Here is a 22,717-nt window from a genome sequence, read left to right on the forward strand (position 1 = left end):
CTGTTGAAAATATAGCCCAGATTCTCTCTGTGCTCCACATTGCTTGCTTGTTGCTTCCCCTTCCTTTGGGCTCTCACTAGGATTTTGTCCCAGCTATATATTTCTAATACTAAGGAGTTGCTAAAAGAAGCAGCCAGGTAGAAGTACAGTTGGACTGATTGTTTAGGAGAGAACAGATTTAAAGGGGCTTTGTAAAATAACCTTAAGTTTCTTTTTTTGAGCGTTGCTCCTTATTAGAAGTCAATATTCAAATGCATAGTATGCATTTTCAAAGAGCTGAGTAGACAGCATGGCAGCTGTCTACAACACACTACACTTGAGTACATGGTTTGATAATTTATTTGATGAAGCATTAATCATTTGGTTTCAGGTAGACATCTTATTGGGCAGCAAATATATTTCTAATACTTCTCTTAATTTTCCTACATTTTTGTCCATTGCAATGATACTTACAGTTGTAATGCATCATACTTTAGGTCTTTGTTGATTTTTCTCTAATATCTGGTCTTTTATTGTGCTTTGAAATCAATTGGTAAGCAGGTGAGACTAAAAAATTGTGGGGTTTTGTGTGGTGTTTTTTTTGTTTCCTTGTTTTTTTGGGGAGAGAGTGTTGTGGGTTTTGTTTGTTTTCATCTTTTACTCCAGAGAAACCAGGTAAAAGTGTAGGGACAGTGTCAGAGGGAGGTTGTGTAGCAGGACAGCCTCTCTTACCACTTCTTGATATGCAAAGGTCACACGTTTTGTTCAATGTTAGTGGACAACTGTTCTCTGTTCTTTCCATTGTCACTGTTACCTGTTAGTGTTGTCTTCTTTGTTTTGCTTCTTCTTGATAGAAACCAGAATCAGTGTCTTCATCTTTGGCTCTTTGCAGTCTGGGAACCATAAAGGGTCTGCTTGTCATCATTCTTGACACGTAAATTAGTTATCACAGATCCTTTTGCTTTGGGGAAACTCATTCTGTGCTTCCAAAGCTGGCAGTAAGTTTGAGCCTGTCCCAGCAGCTTTGGCTGTGCCATCTGCAGTCAATGAATTCCAGACTTGTAGGTCAGAAAGCACAGACCTTGGTTGCGTCAGCTGAAAAAGCAGACAGGAGTGGATTAGAAGCCTCAATTTTGGTTAAGTAGTGACAGGAGGACTAAGATTTGTGCTCTGCTAATGCAGATCAGTTCAAATTTGCAACTGTTTAGCTGTTTGTCTCAAGCTAGAAAGGTGATGGGCTTGTTTTCCATTCCCTGCTGTTAATCAGCGTACTACTTTATTACAGGATTGCCTATATTTTTTTCATTTTATTGTTTGAGAAATTTTGGTTAAAATTTTTTTTGTCCAATGGCCTTCCTAAGTAATGTAATAAAAATGACTTATTTTTCTTTCCAAGTAGATTTATCTTTGATCTTCATAGATTGTTGCCAGTGTTGGGCTAGGTTTCTCTGCTATACAATTGCAGTACTGTGATAATGTTTGTTATACTTAAGAGAATCTTTAACAGAAGGAGGATAGGCTGGCTGCCTTGTTACCAGTAGTTGACAAATCTCATTCATGCTTTGGGCTGTTGAACTGATGAAATAATGGTTTTCATGTTATTTGTTTATCTGGGAATTGTCTTGGTTTTATTGAAAAATGACTCAATGAGTTTCAGTTAATTTTTGGAAGTGTAGTGTAGACACTGTGATAGAGTACATCTCTCATTTTCCTTCTCTGGAAATCTAGTTCTGTTGAAATCCACAGCAAATGAAGTTATTTTGTTTTCCTGTTTCATTTTTTCTTCAATGTTAAGAGTTATTTTTTGTTGGTTGTACCTTTAAAGAGGGCATACTTTTCCTAGTTTTCCTGCTTCTGTGAGAAGGTAGTCTTGGGCAATAATTTGCAAACTAGAACATGATTGTTAGGAAGCTGCAGGGTTTTCTTGTGTCCAGGCTACTAGGACACAAACTGTTCCCCTTCCTTTCCATTCCTTCTCTTAGGACCCTAGGGGGGGAAAAAATGGTGCTTGAGGATCTGTTTGGTTTTCCAGAGATCCCAAAAATCCGGTGGGATTCGTCCACTGGCATGTCTGGAAATAGGGGATGGAATAACTGCATTATCTAGACTGTCAGCGTATCACATGCAAACAATTCATTGTAGCTGGGATGTGTCATCCTGTGGATCTGCATGTGCTAAGTGGATGTAATCCTCAGTGATTTATCTGGCAGATTATGTTACATATTTCTCTGTGGGAAGTGCTGAATAGAAATCTGGGATCTTATTTCTATCCCTATGCTTGTGGTGTTCAGTACCAAGAATGCTGCAGTGTAATTTGTTATTGAAATGTTAAAGGGAAGGTAGAACTAATGGGTTGGGGAGAGTAGCCTCCCTCAGGTTTTACATTTTCCAAGCACAAATTCATTAAAGCTGGTCTTAAAATGAAAAAGGAAAATGTTTTGCAAGACATTTATTGAAACTTTACCAAGTAATTTTTTAAAAATCTTCCATATTCTGATTTGTTTTCAGCAAAAGCACATATCAATTAGTGCTCATTTTTATACAGTTTTATCATTGCTTCATACATGCTCAGTACAAAATGGAATACAATAAAAATATAATTTCAGTTCTCTTGCCAGCTTTTTAAAAATTATTGTAGAAAGCTAGTTTTTTGATTATGCAGAAAATTTTTATAGTCTCTAAACAACACAATCAAAGGTATGCAAAAATTTAAAGGGGAAAGTGAACATAATTAAAAAAAAATCCTTTTCTGTAAGAGATGGAATTTTTTTTTTTCTGAGAACAGAATTTTCTTCTTAAAGAAAATAGCTAGCTTACCATTGTGACAAAATAACAGCTATTTATAAGAAAAGTTTGATAGTATCTCTAAAGGCAGTGTCTGTGTTAGTGAGGCAGCTGGTTACACTGGTAGTTGTGGTCTTGCTATATGTGGAGAGCAGTAGTGTTACATGTGGTTTAGCATCAAACTCATTTTGGTTGGCTGCTGTCTCCTAAGTAAGGGCAGAATTTGTTACTGGTAGTGTCAGCACTTGGATTTCAAAGTGCTTGGAAGTGCCAGGCTTATGTTGTTTTCTTCTGTCATCGGTGCCTGTAGGAGAGAAGAAAACATCCAGCAAAATGAATTGAGAGTTGAACAGAAAAGTGATTATAGAAACTCTTGGATAGAGAGTGTGGTCAGGGAGGTTGAAAACAATTTGCTCAACTGCTTCACTATAAAAACACTGGGCTACATCTCAGAAAACCTTCAGAGTGCACCCTGAAAGCATTTGTTTTGCAAAGGCATTTTTTTACAATTCCTTACTAGATTGTTCTGTTAGCCTTTTTCTGATGCACTGTCAGTTGTCGTTCTTGTGAATGACACCAATGTGAAACAGAAATGCCAATGAAATTGAGGTGGAAAAGTATAGTCAGTATTGGTTTCTGGGCGATTTTGGAGGGCTAATTTGCTAGCTTGAAGCCCTAGAGTCTCTTCTCTAGTGATTGGATATAGCAGAGGTGACATTGGTGTGCCATAACCTGGGTCTCTGCTGCCTTCCAGAAGGAGAGAGCCCTGCTGAAGCTTTTTCTGTGCAAATCTTGATGTGCCTTCTGTCTCGAAATCTGTCTCTGAAGTTCTGTTTGCTGCTCTGTGCTAACTGTGCAGGATAAATCAGATTATCCCTTTCAAGTGACTTTCCCAGTAGCCCTCTCAGTGTTGAGGGGATGTCAGAGATGAGCTGGGAAAAAGAGGTTCTTGGCAGGGTAGGACCTCTCCCTTTTGGAATCCCAGGGTTGTATCATCTGAACTTGGCTGTGACAGCACAGAGGGACTATAATACAAAGAGAAGCCATGCTCTCTAAGTGCCTGGATGTTGCCTCTGACTTCCCTTTATGGTCTGTTACTGAAGATAGCAAGAAAAAAAAAATTCAATTTTCATTTAGTTTGAGATGTGTTATACATACAGAATCTCTTGGTGCCCTCTGAAGTATATGTGGACTTAAAGGATCAGCAAGCAAGAGCTTCTAGTTGTAAAAAAGAAACATTTTTATCGGTGCTAATCTCTTAAGCTGTACCACACTTTTGAAGAAATATTTTCAAAAGTGATCTTCATGAGCTGCAGAATGTGCATGCCTTTCAAAATCTTAATTTTTTACTTAGGTAATAAACTTTAAAGACTGTGGTTTTGGAAGACAGAATGCGGATGTTGAGAAAATAGGGGAGAATCAATCCCTTACAGAAATTACAGGTGTTTGGTTGTGAGGGGACAAAATGCATTGTTCTTTGATAGGTCATCATTTTCTCTACCTAATCCAGACTAAGAAAACCATTCCATCTGTGCACCTTCAGAGAAGGTGGTAAAATGGTAAGATTCTGTGCTGGCCAGTTTGCTACACTGTGCAGATTTAGCTACTGTTTTCTCCAGTTTTATGCAGTCATGTGTCCTATGAAGTCTGAAGGTTGAGGACCCCTGAAGTTATTGAGCTGCATTTATTTGTACTCTAAATGCTCTTCTGAATATTGGGCTTTGGTTATCCTGGTGGTTGAATGATCACCTTGTCTAAATTAATGGGAACTAATGTTTTGCCATAGATTTATAAAGTGAAATTAATGAGCTGTAAAAGAGCAATGATGATACCTGCAAATAATCACTAACCATGTCTGCTGTGCCCTGTAGGTAGCAGAGCAGCTAGTTTTGAAATTTGCACTTTTAACTGACTAACTATTTTGCTTCTAGGAAGTAAGATTAAATTTTCATTTGAAGATATTGAAATTAAATGTTGGCTTTCTAGGACACTGTGAATGTCTTTGCCAGGCTTTGTTCTAAGCTATGCCAACTGAAATATTTTTTCATGATAATAGATATTTAAAAATTGTGTCTAGAAGAATCCCATCTGTTGTTATTGTCTGCTGTTATTACTGTATTATGCTGTCCTATGTAAGACAGAAAAAACAAGATCAAAATTAAAATTAAGAGGGCATACAAAGACTGCAATATGTTTGCTAACTGAAAGTATTTCTTGACTAGGAATTTCTTAGTCTGATACCTTATGGATCAGTTTTTCCACAAAAAGCCTGTACTAAATTAATTGGGGAGAATGATCTGTAAGCTCAGCAGACACTATCAAGAAATAAGCAGCTATTAAAAAATAATTAGAAATGCATGCTCAACAGTTCAGCATTGAGAACATTTAATAGGTGCTCAAAAATAAATTATAGTTTGAAAAGTAAGACATTAGTAGTGAGCTGACTTGTAACTGTGTGGCATGGAAAGGCAGTGATAGTGAATGGAAATAGTCTCAAGGTCTTGCAAAGTTGATTTTGAAGCTGTTTTTTTAATATTTCTATCAAATATATGAAAACATTATAACCATTACTGGTAAAAAGTTAGAGGTAAGAAACTGATAACATAGACAGTTACTGATAAAACTTATTAATTGATAAGCTTATTAATTGAGCTAAGCTCAGGCACATAAGATGTTTTTTCAGTATATCCAAATATAATTTTGTGCCTTGAAATAACAAAGGCACACTATATTGTCATCTTTATTCCAGGAAGCCATTATCCTTTAACCTTCTTTCCCACAATCAGGGAGTTGCAGTTATCAGTAAAAGCTGGACTCGTTCTGTTATGCTTTGGCCAACAGGCCTCTTACATCCAGGAGCTGCAGTACTGCAGCTGCATTGTATTTGCATTTGATGGTGCTCTGAAAAAATCTGCAATGCTGGTTCCAGATGGGTGTGCTTTAAGAAGGACATAGAAAACTGGAGATGGTTCAGGGTAGTGTTGTTAAAATGATGAAGGAATTGGAAATGTGCTGTTTGCTGAATGATTTAGAGCTCAGTCTGATTAACTTAGCAAAATCATATTTAAGAAACTATTTGATCACAATCTTAATGTATTCATTTGGGAGCAGAAATGTGATAATAGATAGTGCCTCCTTCTAGCAAACACAAATAAAACATGAAGCAGCAGCCTTGCAGTTAAGTTAGCCAAATTAGTTTGGAAATAGGATGCAAAATTGGAACCGGGAAGGGATGTAAAAACTGGAACAATTTACCAATAGGTATGATTCATTTACAAATACTAGAAATACTTAAGATTAAATATGTTCCTAAAAAAACGCACTGTAGGGTTGGCTGGGTTCTAAAAGCACCAAACCTCTGCATGATTTTGTAGCAGGAGTGATACATACAGTGTGTTATAGTAGGGCTGAGGTGTTTGTATGCAATGCTTGGTGATCACAGCTGCTTGTTCACTCTTAATAAGCTCCCACAGACATGGATTTCCTTGAAGCCCATGGGAATCATATGTAAAAACAAGGGTTTCTCACACAGTAGAAGCTGGTTACCAAGAAGAGGTTATTTTTCCCTTCCCTCCCACCTTTACTTTATTTACATGGATTCAATTTGAGGACAGGTGAAATAAAAGTTATTAATTATTTAGTTAATTATTTTAATTATTTTAAAAGACCATATTGGATTCAAGAAACTGGAGATGTGAAAATAACTAGAGACTGAGACATAATGAAGGAACACATTAAAGGTCCTTTTCTTATTTTTCCCTAAACATTAAATTATCTTTTTGGGGAGATAATTTACTGTACTGAGGGATTATTGGTCTGACCCCATATGAAGTTTCCCCTATACTAACAGTGTTAGATTATACTCTTTTTATCCTTTGAGAAACAAAATCTGTAATGTTAATGACAGCTTGTAATGCAAAAGAATCTTTCTTTAAAATAAAGAGGATTAAAAAAAAAACAAACAACTGAACTGAACTTTAACATTGATTAGTTGTATCAGTTTTACTATAGCAACTTGTACTACAGCAACTGATTGTATTAGTTTTAATCATATCAACTTAAAACTGGAGCGTACATTTTGTTCATGGGACTGTTGTTCTGATGCACTGGACAGATTTATAGTGCAGTTAATACCTCTGTTGCTTTAGATACGAGTTTCCAGTGTTGGAAAAATACCCCAGGAAATCAGCCTATATAACTGGATTACTTTCCAACTGCTGAAATTACTTTTTTTTGTCTTGTTTAGCTCTGAATGTTTTCAAACCACTTAGTAGTACAGTATATGGAACATGTTTGTAGCCTACAAGTTGCCAGTACATCTGTGCATGAGCTGCTTAGAACCGCTGATTGAGTCATTGCTAGAAAAGCAAAAGAATTAGTAAAATACTTGAATCAGAGAGAAAGCTGCATAATTAGGGCATTGCCTTTATGTATCCTATTATGTAGATAACATGGAGCTGTCTGACTGGAGAGTGTGCTGGTGTAGACATTAAATTAAAGATCACAGTATTCAGAAGGTCTGATCTGATAGCAAGCACTGTCTTGGGCTCTTCCACTTGATAGATAATATTAGACCAGCAGTACTTATCTTAAATGTCAGACTGTAACTGTTCTTGAAAGATTAACATACACAATAATCTGATTTTTTTTTTCCTGATGTACATATCTAGAAGTTTATGAAACTTTTTAATGAGCCTTTTTATTATAATAATTTTAAAATGCATGTCACAGAAGCAGAGACTTGCTACCATATTTCTTATTAAAAGTATCTGATACTGTTTGATTTAGGCAATTTAGCATAGTTCCAATAAACATCAATATAGTTATGTGTGGTGAAGCTTTATCCCATCAGATTAAAAATATTTTGCTTTCATTGTTACCTTTCACAATGAACACAGTTTTGGTTTTTTGGTCAAAGATGGTTAGGTCATCTGTATATATTGTGCACTTTATTTAGTTATGAAGTAGATTACATGACAACTGCACAAACATTGAAATCTAAAATTAGAAAATGGTACTTCTAATTGCCATATAAAATTTAAATACCCAGCACTAATCCACATGTTTCTTGCTAAAATTTTTATTTAGCAATTTTACTTTCTGAATAGCAATGGTTCATGACTTTATATAGGATCTATTTGTACAGCGATATCAGTGAAGAATTTCTTTGTATGTATATGTATATTTTAGTATTTTGACAACTCAGTTTTTTACAGGCTGCTTGTTAAAATCCTTATTCTATTTCAGAAATGTTACAGTTTGCATTGATAGGGTAAATTAATATGAAATGGGTTTAAATTTATTCTTGATACTTGCTTAAAATTGAGTGGAAAATGTGAATACTTTTATAGTAAGTATAAAACCATCTTATTAATGACTCAGTTGAGTATTTTAGGATGATTTATTGTTCACTGGAAATACAAGAGGGGAAAAGTAGCTGTGTTGTAACACTGCTAACAAGATCACATATTTCATATATTCCACAAGTAGTAAAAGTAAGAAATCACAAGAGCTGTACTTTGGTGACATTTTGGGTGTTTGTTTTTCCTTTTCAGTCAGTGGCAAAGACTGGGCGATTGCTGATTAGCCATGAGGCTCCCTTGACAGGAGGATTTGCATCTGAAATCAGTTCCACAGTTCAGGTACACTGCTTACTTGTTTTTAAGTGCTCTGTGTGGATGAATATGTTTCCCTGTAGAAGAAATACTTAACACTACATTAAAAGTTGAGGTTTTATATTTTTTAAAAGTTACTATCTTTTGCAGTTTTGTGCATGCTTGCATTTCTTTATCTGAACACATGAGAAATCATGTACCTACTAGGCACTGGGCTTAGTGTCTGCTAAGCTAGAAATTTAACTTCCCCGGCAAAGCAGGGACAATGTGCACTGTAAGATGGAGGGGAAATATCTTCATGTGTAGACTGGCTTTAATGTTCTTTTTTATTTTTCTCATATACTTTTCCCTTGAACTTCTTAAAAATGCATTCTAGAAATGTTGAAATCAGACACAGTCAAAGCATTCATGTCCAGTACAGTATAACATAGTGTGACACAGTGTTCAGAGACCTCTTGAGAAAAGTCTGCAGAAGTTGTTCATGTGTTTGTGGTGATGCTCATGCACGTGTCGAGCTCGTACACACAGAGCAGCTTGGAAAAGCTGAGATGCACATCAGTATCAGTTACATCTGGAGCATTAGGTTTTGGAAGTCCTTTTGAGCTTTCTGATGTGTTTTATACCTGTACCTCCTTGGAAATTTGTCCCTTAACTTGATTTCTTCCCTGTGCACATCAGTAGTTCTAGTTTCTAGAAACATCTAAATTAAGTGTGTCCCTCACTATCTGATGACTCTTTTTTGATTATTTTAGGATAGGTAAATTATAGGACTAGAATGAAATGGGATTGTAAAATTCACAAAATATCAACCATCTAGACAGTAATTAATGCTTGGTAATTAGCCTTTTTATGGGAAGGAATAGATTTATTAGTTCTGGGAGTGTAATTCTGAATTAAATATGCAGAACGAATCAGAATACTATGTTTCTTTATCTTTGTGGTACACTTTCTTTTAAAGAGTAGTTGTACTAATTTTAATGTAATTATATTAAGGTAAATTCATTTCTTCTACCAAAATGTTTTCTCCATTAAGAACCAAATATTTGGTTTCATGGAGACCTCATAGCAGCCCTCCAGTATCTGAAGGGAGCTTACAAGGAAGCTGGAGAAGGGCACTTCAAGAGGAACTTTAGTGATAAGAAAGAGTCATGGATTCAAACTGAAGAAAGGGAAATTCATGTGAAATATATGGAAGAAATTCTCTGCTGTGAAGGTGGCACTGGAACAGGTTTCCCAGAGAAGCTGTGGATGCTCTGTCTGTGGGGCAGGTTGAATGGAGGAGCTCTGAGCAGCCTGGTCTAGTTGAAGATGTCTCTGCCCATGGCAGGGAGTTGGAACGAGATGCAGGTCCCTTCCAACCTGAACCATTCTGTGATTCCATGATTTTTCATCCTTCTAAATGATCAGCATTTGACCTCCTTTCTTTAGTAGATAGCCTCTGATTAAACTAGGACTAATAAAGCCATAAGGTACTGCCAGCTGTGAGTGCGGGAAATTAATTTTCTTTATAAATTCTCACAAAAATGTGAAATAGACTCAACCAAAAGAGCCTGTCTTCTAGCATCTTGTATTATAATCAACATTGGAGGAGAAAACTATTCTAAGGTGAGCAGCAAAGTCAGAATCTACTCTATAACAGAGGAAAGCATATGTGGTGGATAAAAAAGTGAGTGAAAAAAAAATCTTACTGTAAATATCGTTGGAAAAACGTGGAATGCCCAATATATTGCTAAAATTACAACATGAGTTTTTAATTCTCTGACCTCCACTGAGAAAGCCACTTATCTGTTTGATCCTTCTTGAGGTGTTATTTTTCATATCAGAGGTATATCTGAAAAATATCACTTGTTTAGAAAACAGAGTAGAAAATGCTTTAGTAAAGGGCTATTTATCTCTGTCAATATTGAAAGAAAATACTTGTTTTATTATAGTTGCTCATAATTTTATATTTATCTTTCTTAGGAAACTAGGCTTTGTATCTTAAGAAATGTTGGTCTATTACATATGCTCCCTCGGAATAAGTTTGAATATAATTCTTTGCCATTGCATTTATTCATGATAAATTTCTTTTATATAAATTGCCTGACTTGACTCTGTGTTATAACCATATTTTCATTATCCTGTATCTCCATTCTTGAAGATTCTATCATCCATGCTAAAATTTTGATATGAGTACTTTAAAGATTGTACTGCAAAAGAGATTAAAATAAGTTACAAATTTTTAAAGAACAGTATTGATTTAGGCATAATAAAGACTTTGCTTTTCTTATTCAGTTAAAAATCTTGATCTCTTAACGGTCAAGTTAAGTCTGTATGTCTAATATCACTGTGCTGTAAAAATGAAAACAAAAAGTGAAATTCTTTTTTGCTGGATACAATGCATACTGAGAATGCCAAAAATTGGGGATTGCTGTTGGCTTTAGTTTCTTCTTACACATGGAAGTAATAAGACTTCAATAAAATATGTCCAGTTGGATTAGATGGCTAGTTTCCATATTGTTATTCCATCCTTGCTGTGAGGTCTCATCACAGAAATAAGGTGAATAGAAGTATATAGGCTATTTTAAAAGTTAGTGGTCACATACACTTCATGTGATATACAATTCAAGGAAAAGAGATCAAATGGTAATGATGGCTTTCAGTCACGAACTATAGGAAAAAATACATTGAATACTTTCCTTTTTGCATATGAGGGATTAAAAGCAGCGTTTGGAGAGCATGTTAAATCAGATTTGTTGTGTGTCAAGTACAGAATATTTTAAAGGGGTATGTTACTGCACCAAGTGGTCATTTGCTCTGCTCAGCTGTAAAACTAAAACCAAGAAAAGATGGTGTACTTAAAACTCTACATGATGCAACTTTGCCCTTTGCTCCAATATTTCATATGTGCTCTCAGTGGGTATTCTGAAGTGAGCAACAGATACCAGGACAAATTCAGTACAGGTATAGTTAAAAGTCAAAATAGTTAATATTCTGTATAAAAGCTTGCAAAACTGTCATGTTCAGCAGAGCAAGAGTTAAACTTGCATAAAGCACAGTTTAAGAAGCTTTGGGAGAGAAGGCCACTGAGATGTGACTTCCAAAATAATGAAGAATTGTGTGTGGAAATCATCACTATATTAATCATTTGTAATACACAGAAACATAAATCCAGTAACTGTATCCTGTTTAAAAACAAAAATTAAAGAAAACAGAAAAGAGAACCAGGCAGGATGGAGATGGCTTGCACAAAGACTAAGAGACTCTTTGGATTACTTCACAGGGTTGCTGCCTGCAAACACTGGGAACTTGGCATGGGATGCAGGAGGAAGCATTTTGGAATCATAAAAGCTTTGTGGGAACTTTAGAGGGGGAATCAAAGCTGGAGAGATGTGGGGGCCAAGGTGGTTTGGGGAAACACAGATATGGGAAAGAGAGAGAAGGGGATAAAAAGGAAGCTTGTATTGTGGCTTCAATAATATGGTGGTTGTTATTTTCTGATAGGGCTGAAATAAATTAAGGGAAGTAGCATATACCCTCTGGCATTAATCCTGTAAATACAGGAAATGTACATCTCAGGAAGATTGTGGTAGATTTCTACCCATTCTCTGCAAGTAATGACTAAAATTATTAAAAATAGAAAATTATTCTAATAAATTTTAATGTTTCATTTAAGGAATTTAAATTTTCATTTAGGAATTTTGATTTTTGTGTACATTGATGCCATTATAGCTGGATACACCATGAAAATATATGCTGTTAATAAAATAAAAGAAGCGTGTATGAGTAAAGAAATTTGAAAAGTCAATGCTGCCTATAAAGTAACAAGTCAGCCCATTGTTTTTTGTAGGTAGTTGCACAGATGCATCATTTTCACAGGAACAGAGCAATTCTGATTTAATTGTGGTTCCTGTCTTTAGCACAGTTTCTTTTCTCACTGCCTGGGAAGTACTTTGTCCTTGGGCATCTAGCTGCACAGGGGATGTTGGGTCAGCTACCAAAGAAATATACAGGTGAGCACAGCTCAGTCCTCAGGAGCCCTTCCAGAGGACTCGGCATGTTTCTCAGAGTTACCCAGAATATCAGTCTTCCAGAGGACTGGTATCAATCAGAGGATAGGACTCAGAAAACTTGGTGAAATAACCTGTTTCTGAGAGTTGAGTTACATGATCTTATTTTTTCAAATCTTGCATTTTGTATGTACAAATTGGATATAACAGTATTTGACTGTTTGATCAGTGATGCTTTAGATTTCTTCCTCCTGCAGCAAAATAAGGCCTAATCTCCAGTAAGTGGTGTAATTTCCTGCTAGAGTGTGGCATTAGGGGAAACTATTAGATGAGCTGGTTTTGTGAAAAGCATTTCAGGAAAAGAAAAAGTGGGTATATCATGAAATACCTTTCAAAGACATAAGAGTTCCACAGCATTATATGCTAAAGCAGGTTACCATAGGAAAAAATGTGTCCAAAAAAGTTAAAGAACAAAAAAAAATAATGTAATGATTTCAGCAGTATGAACATTTAAAATAAACTGACCTGGTAGTGACTGATATTGAAGAGGAACTGTGTTGAGTAACTATTATTTTACAGAATTCTAATTAAAAAATTCACGTTTCCAACAAAATGCTTTCAGAATGTTTGTCGCAAGTACTTCTTCATACCATTGCTTTATCTGTCTTTAGAATTTGGGATGTTGAGATATTCCAAACAGTTCCATTGTTTCAGTTTTCCCATGAGTAGAAGTTAAGGTGAGATTTCCCAAGGAAACTGTAACAGTCCCTCTGTGGGTCTCTGTGGTGCTTTGAGGAAGTGAATACAGTGCAGTACTTAAAAATATCCATGGGACCTGGTTTGAGTTTCAGTATATGCACCTGTGTTTGTGCTTAATGCCAAAGGAGCTAATGAATCACTTTATCTCTGGGACTGATTTTGAAGTTACAGTGAATAGCATCAGATTTTGTGCTGCTGCCACTTGAAATCTTATTTTAATTAACTGGCTGTAAACTAAAGTCTGAGTTTATTGAAAGCAGTGATTCTGGTGTAATTGTTACTCATTTATAGGTAAATGTTTTCATTCTCACTAGGTGTATTGAAGCAAATTGCCTTTTGAACTGACCTTTGAGACATAATGGAATGTGTATGTGTTAAGAAGCTGGAGGAGCTTGAGGTAGAAATTGTTAGAACTACACAATTATGGAAATGAAGGAAATTTTAATTGTTCTCTATTCAGCTGGAGAAATAATAAAAAGACTCAAATATATTTCCCGGAGTTGATTAGAAAAATAATTGAGGCCAGCCTGGACAGCTTTTCATAGGACACAGACTTTTTTCACTGAGTAGCATTTCATGGAATGGCTAAAGCAAGAGCCTCTGGACTAAATGTAGCATAAATATCCAAGGAAAAGGCTCACTAAAACATGCAGGTACAGCAGTATGGTAGTTCAGCTGATGTAAGAAAATTATTACATCTGAATTGATGTTTTTTAACTTCCTTTGACACAATTACAATACAGTAAATCACAATTATAATAGGCAGTAAAATTGGAAGAGATGAAATATTGACACAATTTGGTCCTTCATTTGTTATCCTGTTTAACTTTCACTATCACTCTTTTGGCACATCTAGCAGCAATCACAAACTACAATATAAAAGTCTGGTTTTATAGATCACACCATCAGTTTCTGTCAGTAGGAGTGTGATCTAGAAAATATTATTATAGAATATAAAAAAAAAGCTAGAATAAGTACAGGCAAATAAATTCAAGGTGGTCATAAATTGTTTAGCAATACAAAGAAGAACAGGGATTTGAAGGAAAAGAAAATCAAAGTATACAGAAATAAGCCACAATGATGAAAACCAATAAGATTATTTCTTAAGTGAGGCTTTGGGAGCAGTAAGGGAAATACAGCATAAAGTTGCCATTCAGTGACTGGAGATAAAGGTACATGAAAATGTTGCCTGTATTTATTAAATGTGACTCCAAACAGTTCAGCAAACTCCCAGTTTATGATGCAGGATGAACTAGAAGCCATTTTTGCTGTGCAAGTCTGGAGTCTTGCATAGCATTGAATGTCAGCATATTTTGTTACAAGATGTAGAAAATAAAGGTGAATTGACAATATGTTACAAACCCGGGTTTCTCAAAGGAAATGAAGCTTTGTTATTCACCTATTAAAAAAAAAAAGGTTTATGCACTATGAAAAATATTTGAAAAGTAGGATTCAACAGTGATTTTGAAAAGTTCAGTAAAACCGATATTTAAAAAAATCCTCTTTCAGATTAGGAATTTGATGAATGAATTTAATGTGAATAGTTTATATTAACTATCAAGCTAAAAGTTATTCTTTAATGAGCTTTCCAAAGATCTTGGATATAGCAGTAAACATTTGGATTTTTTTTTGTTTGTTTTCTTTTGTAAATAAGAAAGAAGTAATTTTGTGCCTTGTACTTCACTGTGTGCCCTGTGGAGGAGCATTGCCCCTCTCTGCCACAGTGCCTGCACAGTCCTGGGCTTGTGAGCCCAACTGTCAGCATTTGGTTGTTATGTTTGTCAGGCAGAGATGGCATTTTCCTGAACCTGTATCAATTTAGAAGAGAACCAAAATCTAACAAGCAATGCCTGTTCACAGGGTGGGGCCTGGGACTTTCTTCACACAATCTATGAGGCCAAAACTGTTTTGGATGTTGCACAGAAGTCTCTTATTATAGTTTGTCTCCATGGAAGTATCTTAATTTTCATTTGTCTTATGTTCTGATACCTATACACATGCAGCTGTCTTGGTTAATGACTAGGAAATGCAGTAGAGTATGTGAGAAATTCAGCACATGATGAAATGGACTTCTAGGATGTTTTATTTGATGTTACCATGTGATAAAGTCCAATTTACCCCTGAGACTTTATGCATACTTATTTAATTTTAGTAAACATAAGGGAGAACAAATTCTTCTGCAATGAAAATGGCAAATGATTGTAATAGTGGCATACGTTATCAGTTCAGCTACAAGGGACTATTGTGGTCTCTCTAGGCTGGAATAAATTCAATACTGAGCAGAGAAAAGTGATGTAATGAATTCAATATAGCCAAATATTGAACAGGACACAGTATTCTGTACTGTGCAAACCTCCCAAATACATTTCTTAAAACAAGCACTCGCCGCCGCCCCCCCCCCCCCCCCCCCCAAAAATCCTAAAGCAACATTCAACATGGGGAAATGAAGTGCTCAAAAATGGTGGTGGATTTTCATAAAATCAGGTGCTTCAGGACATGAACATGATGCCTTGCCTTCAGGTGGTGTTTCAGTCAGCCACCTGTGGCACGTTCTTCTGATAGCAAATGATTAAGCTCTGTTTGAATCCCACTGACCCTGATTTGGACATGGATTTCTGCACTACGTGAGTGTGCCCCATTTACTTGGCTTTGGGTCTGTTCTGTCTAAAAAATATGGGTTGTGGTAAGCTTTTCCCATGTGCTATGGGGCTAAAGCTGTTTGTTTACATGAAAAATGAGACAGCAGTTGGCAGTTTCCATAGACACTGAAAGGAGAGGAGAACAATAAGCTCTGCCTCACTAAAAGTCTTCTGTAAGTGGGAGAACAAGTCCAGCACTGAGGTTTTGAGGGAGTGTTCCCACTGTATGTGGGTAAATGCCCGTTCTTTTGGAGTGTGCTGCACATGCCAGCTTTGCTGCTGCAGGACCAGAGTTCACAGATGAAAAGGATGGGTTGGAGGGGAGGTGTGTGCCCATGAACACCTCACCATGGATGGAACAGGGAAAGCTCAAGCCAGTGATCACCTTGTGACTGCCTGCTTCTCCAGGCTGCCATTTATGGTAGGCAAAGCCCTGCAAGATAGGCACTTTTAACAAAAGCATTCAACTGAGAAAAGAGTGTTTTTAAAACTGAGGGTTAACTTGAATGCTTTCTATGGAGTTACTTATTTTCAAGTAATGTATTGAGCAACGGCTTTTGGGATTGAAACAAAATAACGCTTTCCTGTCCTACTTTCAGCTGCATTGTGTATTAGCAGAGGGCAGGATTTCTTCCAGCTGCATCAAACCCTGTTTGTCTTCTCTTGTCAGAACTGGTTTTCCTTGCATTGGTGGGGTACAGAAATGCAAATTCCTGAAGAGGCATGAGTTTATCCCTGGGCAATACAAAGTGGTAAAGTGGCAGAATATGCTGAAAGTCATTGTGGTTCAGTGAAATCAAAAGTTTTAACTACTGAACAATTCAGTGTTGATTCACCCTAATCACTCAAGTGTAGAGTATAAAGTGTGCTCTTAGTGTATCCAATGAGGACATTTTTTCCATGTTCTAATATTTAATTTGGCATGCAAATGTTCATATGCCTGAGGCTGAGCTCCAGCATCATTGTCCTGCTGATACACCCGTGTTCATTCAATGTGATTTATAACTTCGAACAATGTGTTTAGTCTTCCATATGCTAATTCTGAAAAACACCAAAAACATGGGCACTGAGGCAGAATGAAAATTTTCTCTTTTCTATACACTGCCCTCCATTTGCATTTTCATCTTTCTAGCTATCAGGAATTCTTCTAATGGAAGGAACCTTTTTTTGCTTACTCTAAGGTAGTTTACATTTACAGTTTTAATGCAAACTGTTTTGATTAGAATCATGTTGTGATACTAGCATTTACATTTCGGAGCTGATAGAAATGAAATGGTTTGAATTGTGAGAAGTGCAAAAAAACCTTTCTCTGAACTGCACATCTTATGTTTTCTGCTCTGTGACCCAGTGATATTTCTTCTTTTTTTTTTTTTTCCCTCTAATACAGTATTGTAGTTCAGTAATGTCAGCATTTCTAACTGATATGTAAATATAGCTAGGAGAACATCAGAAGTATGAACTTCCCTCTAGCAATTTTGGGTCTCTGATAAACCTGTTACTCAGCAGGCCTTTATATTATACCCTGTCAAATCACTGACTAGTTGCTTAATGAAAATTAATATGAATAAAGTTTTTTGAAATTCTGACATCAGTCTGATAACAGAGGATCTGTGACAGGGCTCTGGAATAAGACAACTCTGCTAAGCAACTGCTAATTCAAGGATATTCAACTCTCTCCTGTCTGAAAGCTGAACAATGCTGTGTGTAACTTGCTTTATTTTCTTTGGCATTATCTTTAATTCCTGGTAAATTATGAGTTGCTTTAGAACTACTAGTAAGTGCTTTGAACAGCAGTTAATGATAGGGAGCCCAGGAGTCCCCTTTAAAAGCGTAATAATAATCTACTCTCAATTTCCAGTGCCCTGGAGCTGTAAAAATCTTCTTGGGTGATGAAAGTCACTCAGTCTTTGGCATAATTTCTCCAAATGCTTCAGTGGCATGCTAGAATCCTTTACTAGCCACAGGTATAGCAACTTAAAACATACTAAGACACCCTGGCAAGCCAGAGAAACGAAAAATGTGGAGATTTTAATTGCACTGCATGACAGGTTTACTTCCTTGGACCATACAATCACCATCTTGTCTTACTTACTGAAAAAAAATATTTTAGTGTGTTGGTTTGGGGTTGTAAAGTGCTGATTCATGCAAGTATATTCTGTTTTTTTCTGGGCCTTTCATATTTTGATATGGCTGTTAGAAATGGTCTGGTTAGACTATTAGTTTAGAGCAACAGACATAGTTCAGAGTAGCATGATTAGAGAAGAGTGGCCTGTGGCATATAAAAATCTATGCAGAATAGGGGAAAATTATAGAGCAACACAGAAAAATCTATCCTATGTTAATGGCTCAGTGAAGTTTTAAAAATAAAAATAAATATGTAAGGAATTTTCTCTTTTTAATTTTCTTGCAGGTTTAATTTAATACTTATATAAAAGAGGCCTGTAAAGCACCATGTGTATGTGTATTTATTGATGTTTTATGTATGTTCACAAGATTAAGTTATTTCAGTTCTGTGGTGAAGATATTTGTAGGAGGGGATGTAAAAAGAGTCTCTTGAGCTCTTCTGAGCTTCTGTGCTCTTCCAGAGTACTGTGAATTTTATAGTGTTGCTGTTGGCTGCATTAAGATTTTTAATATAGAAGAGAAAATGGAGGGTGTAGTTTTGCTACCTCAAAAAACTAGTCTAGGAGCTTCTGCTGCTTCCTTGAGAAGGGAACAGCCTGATCTCCCTGGGGCAGACACAGCTTCTCAGTGCCCCAGATGTTAAACCTGGCTTAAAGCTTCAAAGCTGGATCTACAACAATAGGATAAGTTAGGACAGTGCCAAGTTTCCATATTATAGGTAGGCATAGAGGAAGAAATTTTCAAATAGTCTTGTTTGTCCAACAGTCCTTTTGAATGCAAATGGATACATGTTCATTGCAATCATGTAGGGATCCAGCAGTTACAGTGAGGCAATTAAAAAGCTACAAAAGTGATTAAAGCCAGTTAAAAATGCCTGAATAGCAGATGTAAGCCTGGAGCTAATTTCCAATGAAAAAAAACAGTTACAGTCAGTTACATGAGAAAAATAACCACTCTGGGAGAGAACCTTGTGTGTCCCTCTCTCCCTATGATCTTACCTGTGACAAAATCTGTGCTAGAGAAAGCTCCATTCTGTAGTGTAACACTAGCAAAAGAGAATGAGCTAAGGTACCCCTAGTTGTGCATATAATTCAAATGCTGTATATCAGCAGTGCCTGTGATGCTTTTTGTAGCTGTGCTGTTTGCTACCACAGTGGGATTTTGAAAGGCAGCTTTATTGAAAGAGCTGTGGCACTACTGGCATCTCTCTGCATCCTGTTGGAAATGTGTGTTACTCTTACCACACTTAACAGTGATCATGGTGAGCAGGAGACAAAGTTCTAGGCACACACAGCACAAATCCTTCTAATGACACTTATCTCACAAGCAGAAAAAGCTGGTGAACGTTTAATGCTCATTGTGGCTGAGGAAGGAAGGAAGGGGTGCTTCCTCTTTATCAAACACTGAAATAAGAATTTTATAAAATAACATTCAAAACTGAAAAAGTTTCTCTACAAAGAGCCAAATCCATCTTTTATTAATCTACATACAGAAGTTTCTGAAGTTTCTGGAAAAGCTGATCTGTGTAGCTGTAGCTGGAATTGTTCTCAGATACATTTGTTTGGAAATAATATTTTTTTCCCTGTCATCACTGAAGAAGTGCCTTTTATCCATGTTCCAGCAAGTGGCATGCTCATCACCCAGCTGTGTTTTGCTGAAGCTCTAAGCATGCACAAATGACTAACAGTAACTTGGGTGTCTAAGGTGTGCAAATATGTTCTTGAATAGATGTTTGAAGTGGGCACAGAAGTGTTTCACTTTTTCCCTAGTGAAAACATGCCCTTTCTCCTGTACATTTTAAAGAAGCTGCTGTCCTACATTTGGAGTAATGCAGGTTAGGAAGGAATATAGATAAAATGCGACTTTCTTCTCAAAGCAACATTAAAAAAAGTCTTGACTCTTCTCCCAGAGAGTGGTAGGCAACACAAGCTGCACAGATTTCAGTCATTATGTGGATATCATATCTTCTCAATCCCCACATGTCTCTGGCATCATCAGCTTGGCTCTGAGTTGCCCACAGTGAAAATGTAGGCGCTGGTGATGAAGTCTGTGGAATTAAGATTTCATCCTGAATACCTCTTTTTTAGTATTCCATTTCTTTTACATGTCAGTGCATGGAGACGGTGGTTTGCCCTAAGAATCACCTGTTTTCTTCTTTAACTGATTGCACATGTGTACAATTAGAAAGCTCTGGTTCTTTAAAACAAAGACTCTAGAGTTTTGCTTTTTTATACCTTCTATTGTTCAGCCAACAAGATTAGTTCTGCTGCACATTGGTGAATAATCTTGCAAGAAGTAAATAGCTGAAAAGTGCCAAGAAATAATATGCCAAGGCTGTGTTCTAATATTACAGTATTAGGAATAATAATGATAGATGTATAAGAAAAGTATGTCACTGTGTGTTCTAGAGAGGAAATATTTCATGGTTTTGCTCTAATTTTGTTGATTTCATCAACATAAGATCAGAATCCTATATGGTTTGTACTTTATATTGCATGAATATCTTACTGTATACTGGGAGACCCAAATGAAGCTGTATAGCAGCCAACTGTAAGAGTAAACTTGTAGCTTGGGCACACTTCTTTTAAGCCCTATTAGTCAAAATGAAGTACATTTTTTGAGAGAACTCAGTGTTCCTCAACAAAATGATTCAGTTCAAAATTGCACCCAATGCCACATGAAATGGTAAAAGCAGCAGTAAAGAAGGAATCATTATCCAGTGTGTCTTGCCTTGCTGGAAGTTTTAAAAGGCAGTGCAGTGCATTTATGGGCATCACACAACCATCTGAAAAATATGCCACAATTATGGTGGGTCTGTCACAGACAATCAGAAAAGGAAATTCTACTATTTTAGCCTTTGTTTTTAAAAGTTGTTTTTGAGACTCCACAGTCTTCTGTTTTCCAGTCCTTCTCATATAAGTTTTCTTTTTAAAGGTGTCTGTTTTTTCCTTTTTAAGATACCTGTAGTTAAGAAGTTAAGAAGTCTGTGTTTGGTTACCTAAATATATGCCCTGACTTAAAAAAAAAAAAAAAAAAAAAAAAATCCACCTCTGTCTTGAAGCTTATTGAAACAGTCCTGCTTTCTTCTTTTTCTCAGTGGTTCTCATTCAAGAAACTGAGTGAAAAAAGGTTAATCTAATCTACTCTAGGGTACTCTAATCACCTAGTTATTCCTTTTAAAGTTGATAGTCCATAGATCATCTGCAGAAGAAATGAGAGAAAAATGTTATAATCACAGAGATACTTTTTCAAAAGAACGTACTGAAAGTAAAAGAAAGGGTCTGTATCTAAGTTTTCTGTTCAAAGGTAATTGAACCACTGAGATCAACATGTCATTCATTCAATTTATTTACTGGTTTCTGAACATCTTTAAATTTAGAGTGCTTTAGAAATAAGATGTGAAGTTGTGTGGTTTGAAAGGTTCTCTTAAAATGGATTGGAGATTTGGGAGCATTTTATTTCCTGAGACAGCATCACTTTCGTGTTTAACAGTGATGTGTTTCATGGTTTGCAAATTTAGCTGATGAAATTTGCCTCCCCGTAGAGAGATTGACACTTGGCTTGCACATGTATTGTGCCAATAGATACAGAAATCTATTATGCTAATATAATGAGATTAAAAAAAAAAAAAAAATAGAGATAAAATTAATATTTAGAATAAATTTTTTTTTCCTATTCCTCTGATTTATTTCCTTACCTGTGGGCTGAACTTGCCCCTGAGCAAGCATTATTTATAGGTAGGATGGCTTGCAGAAAAGGATGTCTGAGAATTATTGCAAACTATGTTTCATAAATCTTTCCATACTGAATTCAGAGTTTTCATGTCAGAGATAGGAACCTTTCAATCACTTAACTTTTAGAAAGTTGTGTGACTTCTGTGATGTTGTGAATACATAATTTGAGCCTCCTGTGGTTAAAAACATGGCTTTCCAGGAACTGATTAATTTAAAAGATGCAAATATAATAATTTCTACCGCGCATATAACATTTGTTGGACAGAGGAATATCCACTGTTTTTAACAGGGTTTTTATCCGTTACACTGAGATATATTTTGTATTTAATGTGTGCAAACAGTCTAATAGAAAGTAAGCAGAAATAATTGAATAATAATTGATGCTGTGGTTAGAGTGTTACTCATTTTCACTTCTCATGAATATTGGAGCTAAATACACTCTAGATGACATAATAAAATTAGCTGCTATGAATTTTAAAGAAAATCCTGCATGTCAGTTTTAAATACAGAATTATTGTGATAGAGTTGTACTATGAGAATTGTTGAAACACTGGCAGCCAAGTGACTTCATATTGCAGAAGTGAATTTCAGGTCTGAGTTGTGGTAATATATGATACTGCTCGAATTAAAGATGAAAGAAAAATCTGCTACTGGAACTTGCATTCCAGTGTTCGTAACTTAAACTATGACCAGAATAAAATGTATTTCTAAGCATACAAACGTGAATTGCCAAAGAAAATATCTTCCCTCATCTAACTACAGCTGGTAGTTAAATAAAATTGCTGAATATCTAAAATAAAAAGGTTCTACAGAGTTAGATAAAATAGAATTTTGGTTTGTTATTGAAGTTCTATAGGCTACACATTTTTATAATTATGTGGGCAGTTTTTCTTTAATCAGCCCCTAAAATATTTATTATGGTAGGTATATTTTACATTATTAAAACCAGGTCCTCCTCACTGACATTTTCAAATATTTTCTGGGGAAAAAAAAAAAAGCTGGTTGTTTGCATATGTTCCAGTGCTTTAGTGCTTTTCTGTGGGATGTAGTTCTGCATAAGTTAGTCCTACTCTGAGTCATGAGCTGGGAGTGCT

At 36.0% G+C, this 22,717-nt stretch overlaps 1 protein-coding gene across 2 annotated transcripts in view; it reads left to right on the forward strand.

The window, feature by feature from the left end:
* BCKDHB (branched chain keto acid dehydrogenase E1 subunit beta) overlaps positions 1-22,717 on the forward strand; it is a 106,681-nt gene that overhangs the window by 51,760 nt on the left and 32,204 nt on the right. For both annotated transcript variants that reach the window (XR_014616084.1, XM_084203703.1), the window contains exon 9: positions 8,319-8,405. Coding sequence is in view for 1 of the 2 variants with exons in the window: in XM_084203703.1 (XP_084059829.1) it covers positions 8,319-8,405 (87 nt within the window). In the remaining variant the exon portion in view is untranslated. The remainder of the gene's footprint in view (positions 1-8,318; positions 8,406-22,717) is intronic.

This window comes from Fringilla coelebs, assembly GCF_963513975.1.
Source record: "Fringilla coelebs genome assembly, chromosome: 3".
Lineage (NCBI taxonomy): Eukaryota > Metazoa > Chordata > Aves > Passeriformes > Fringillidae > Fringilla > Fringilla coelebs.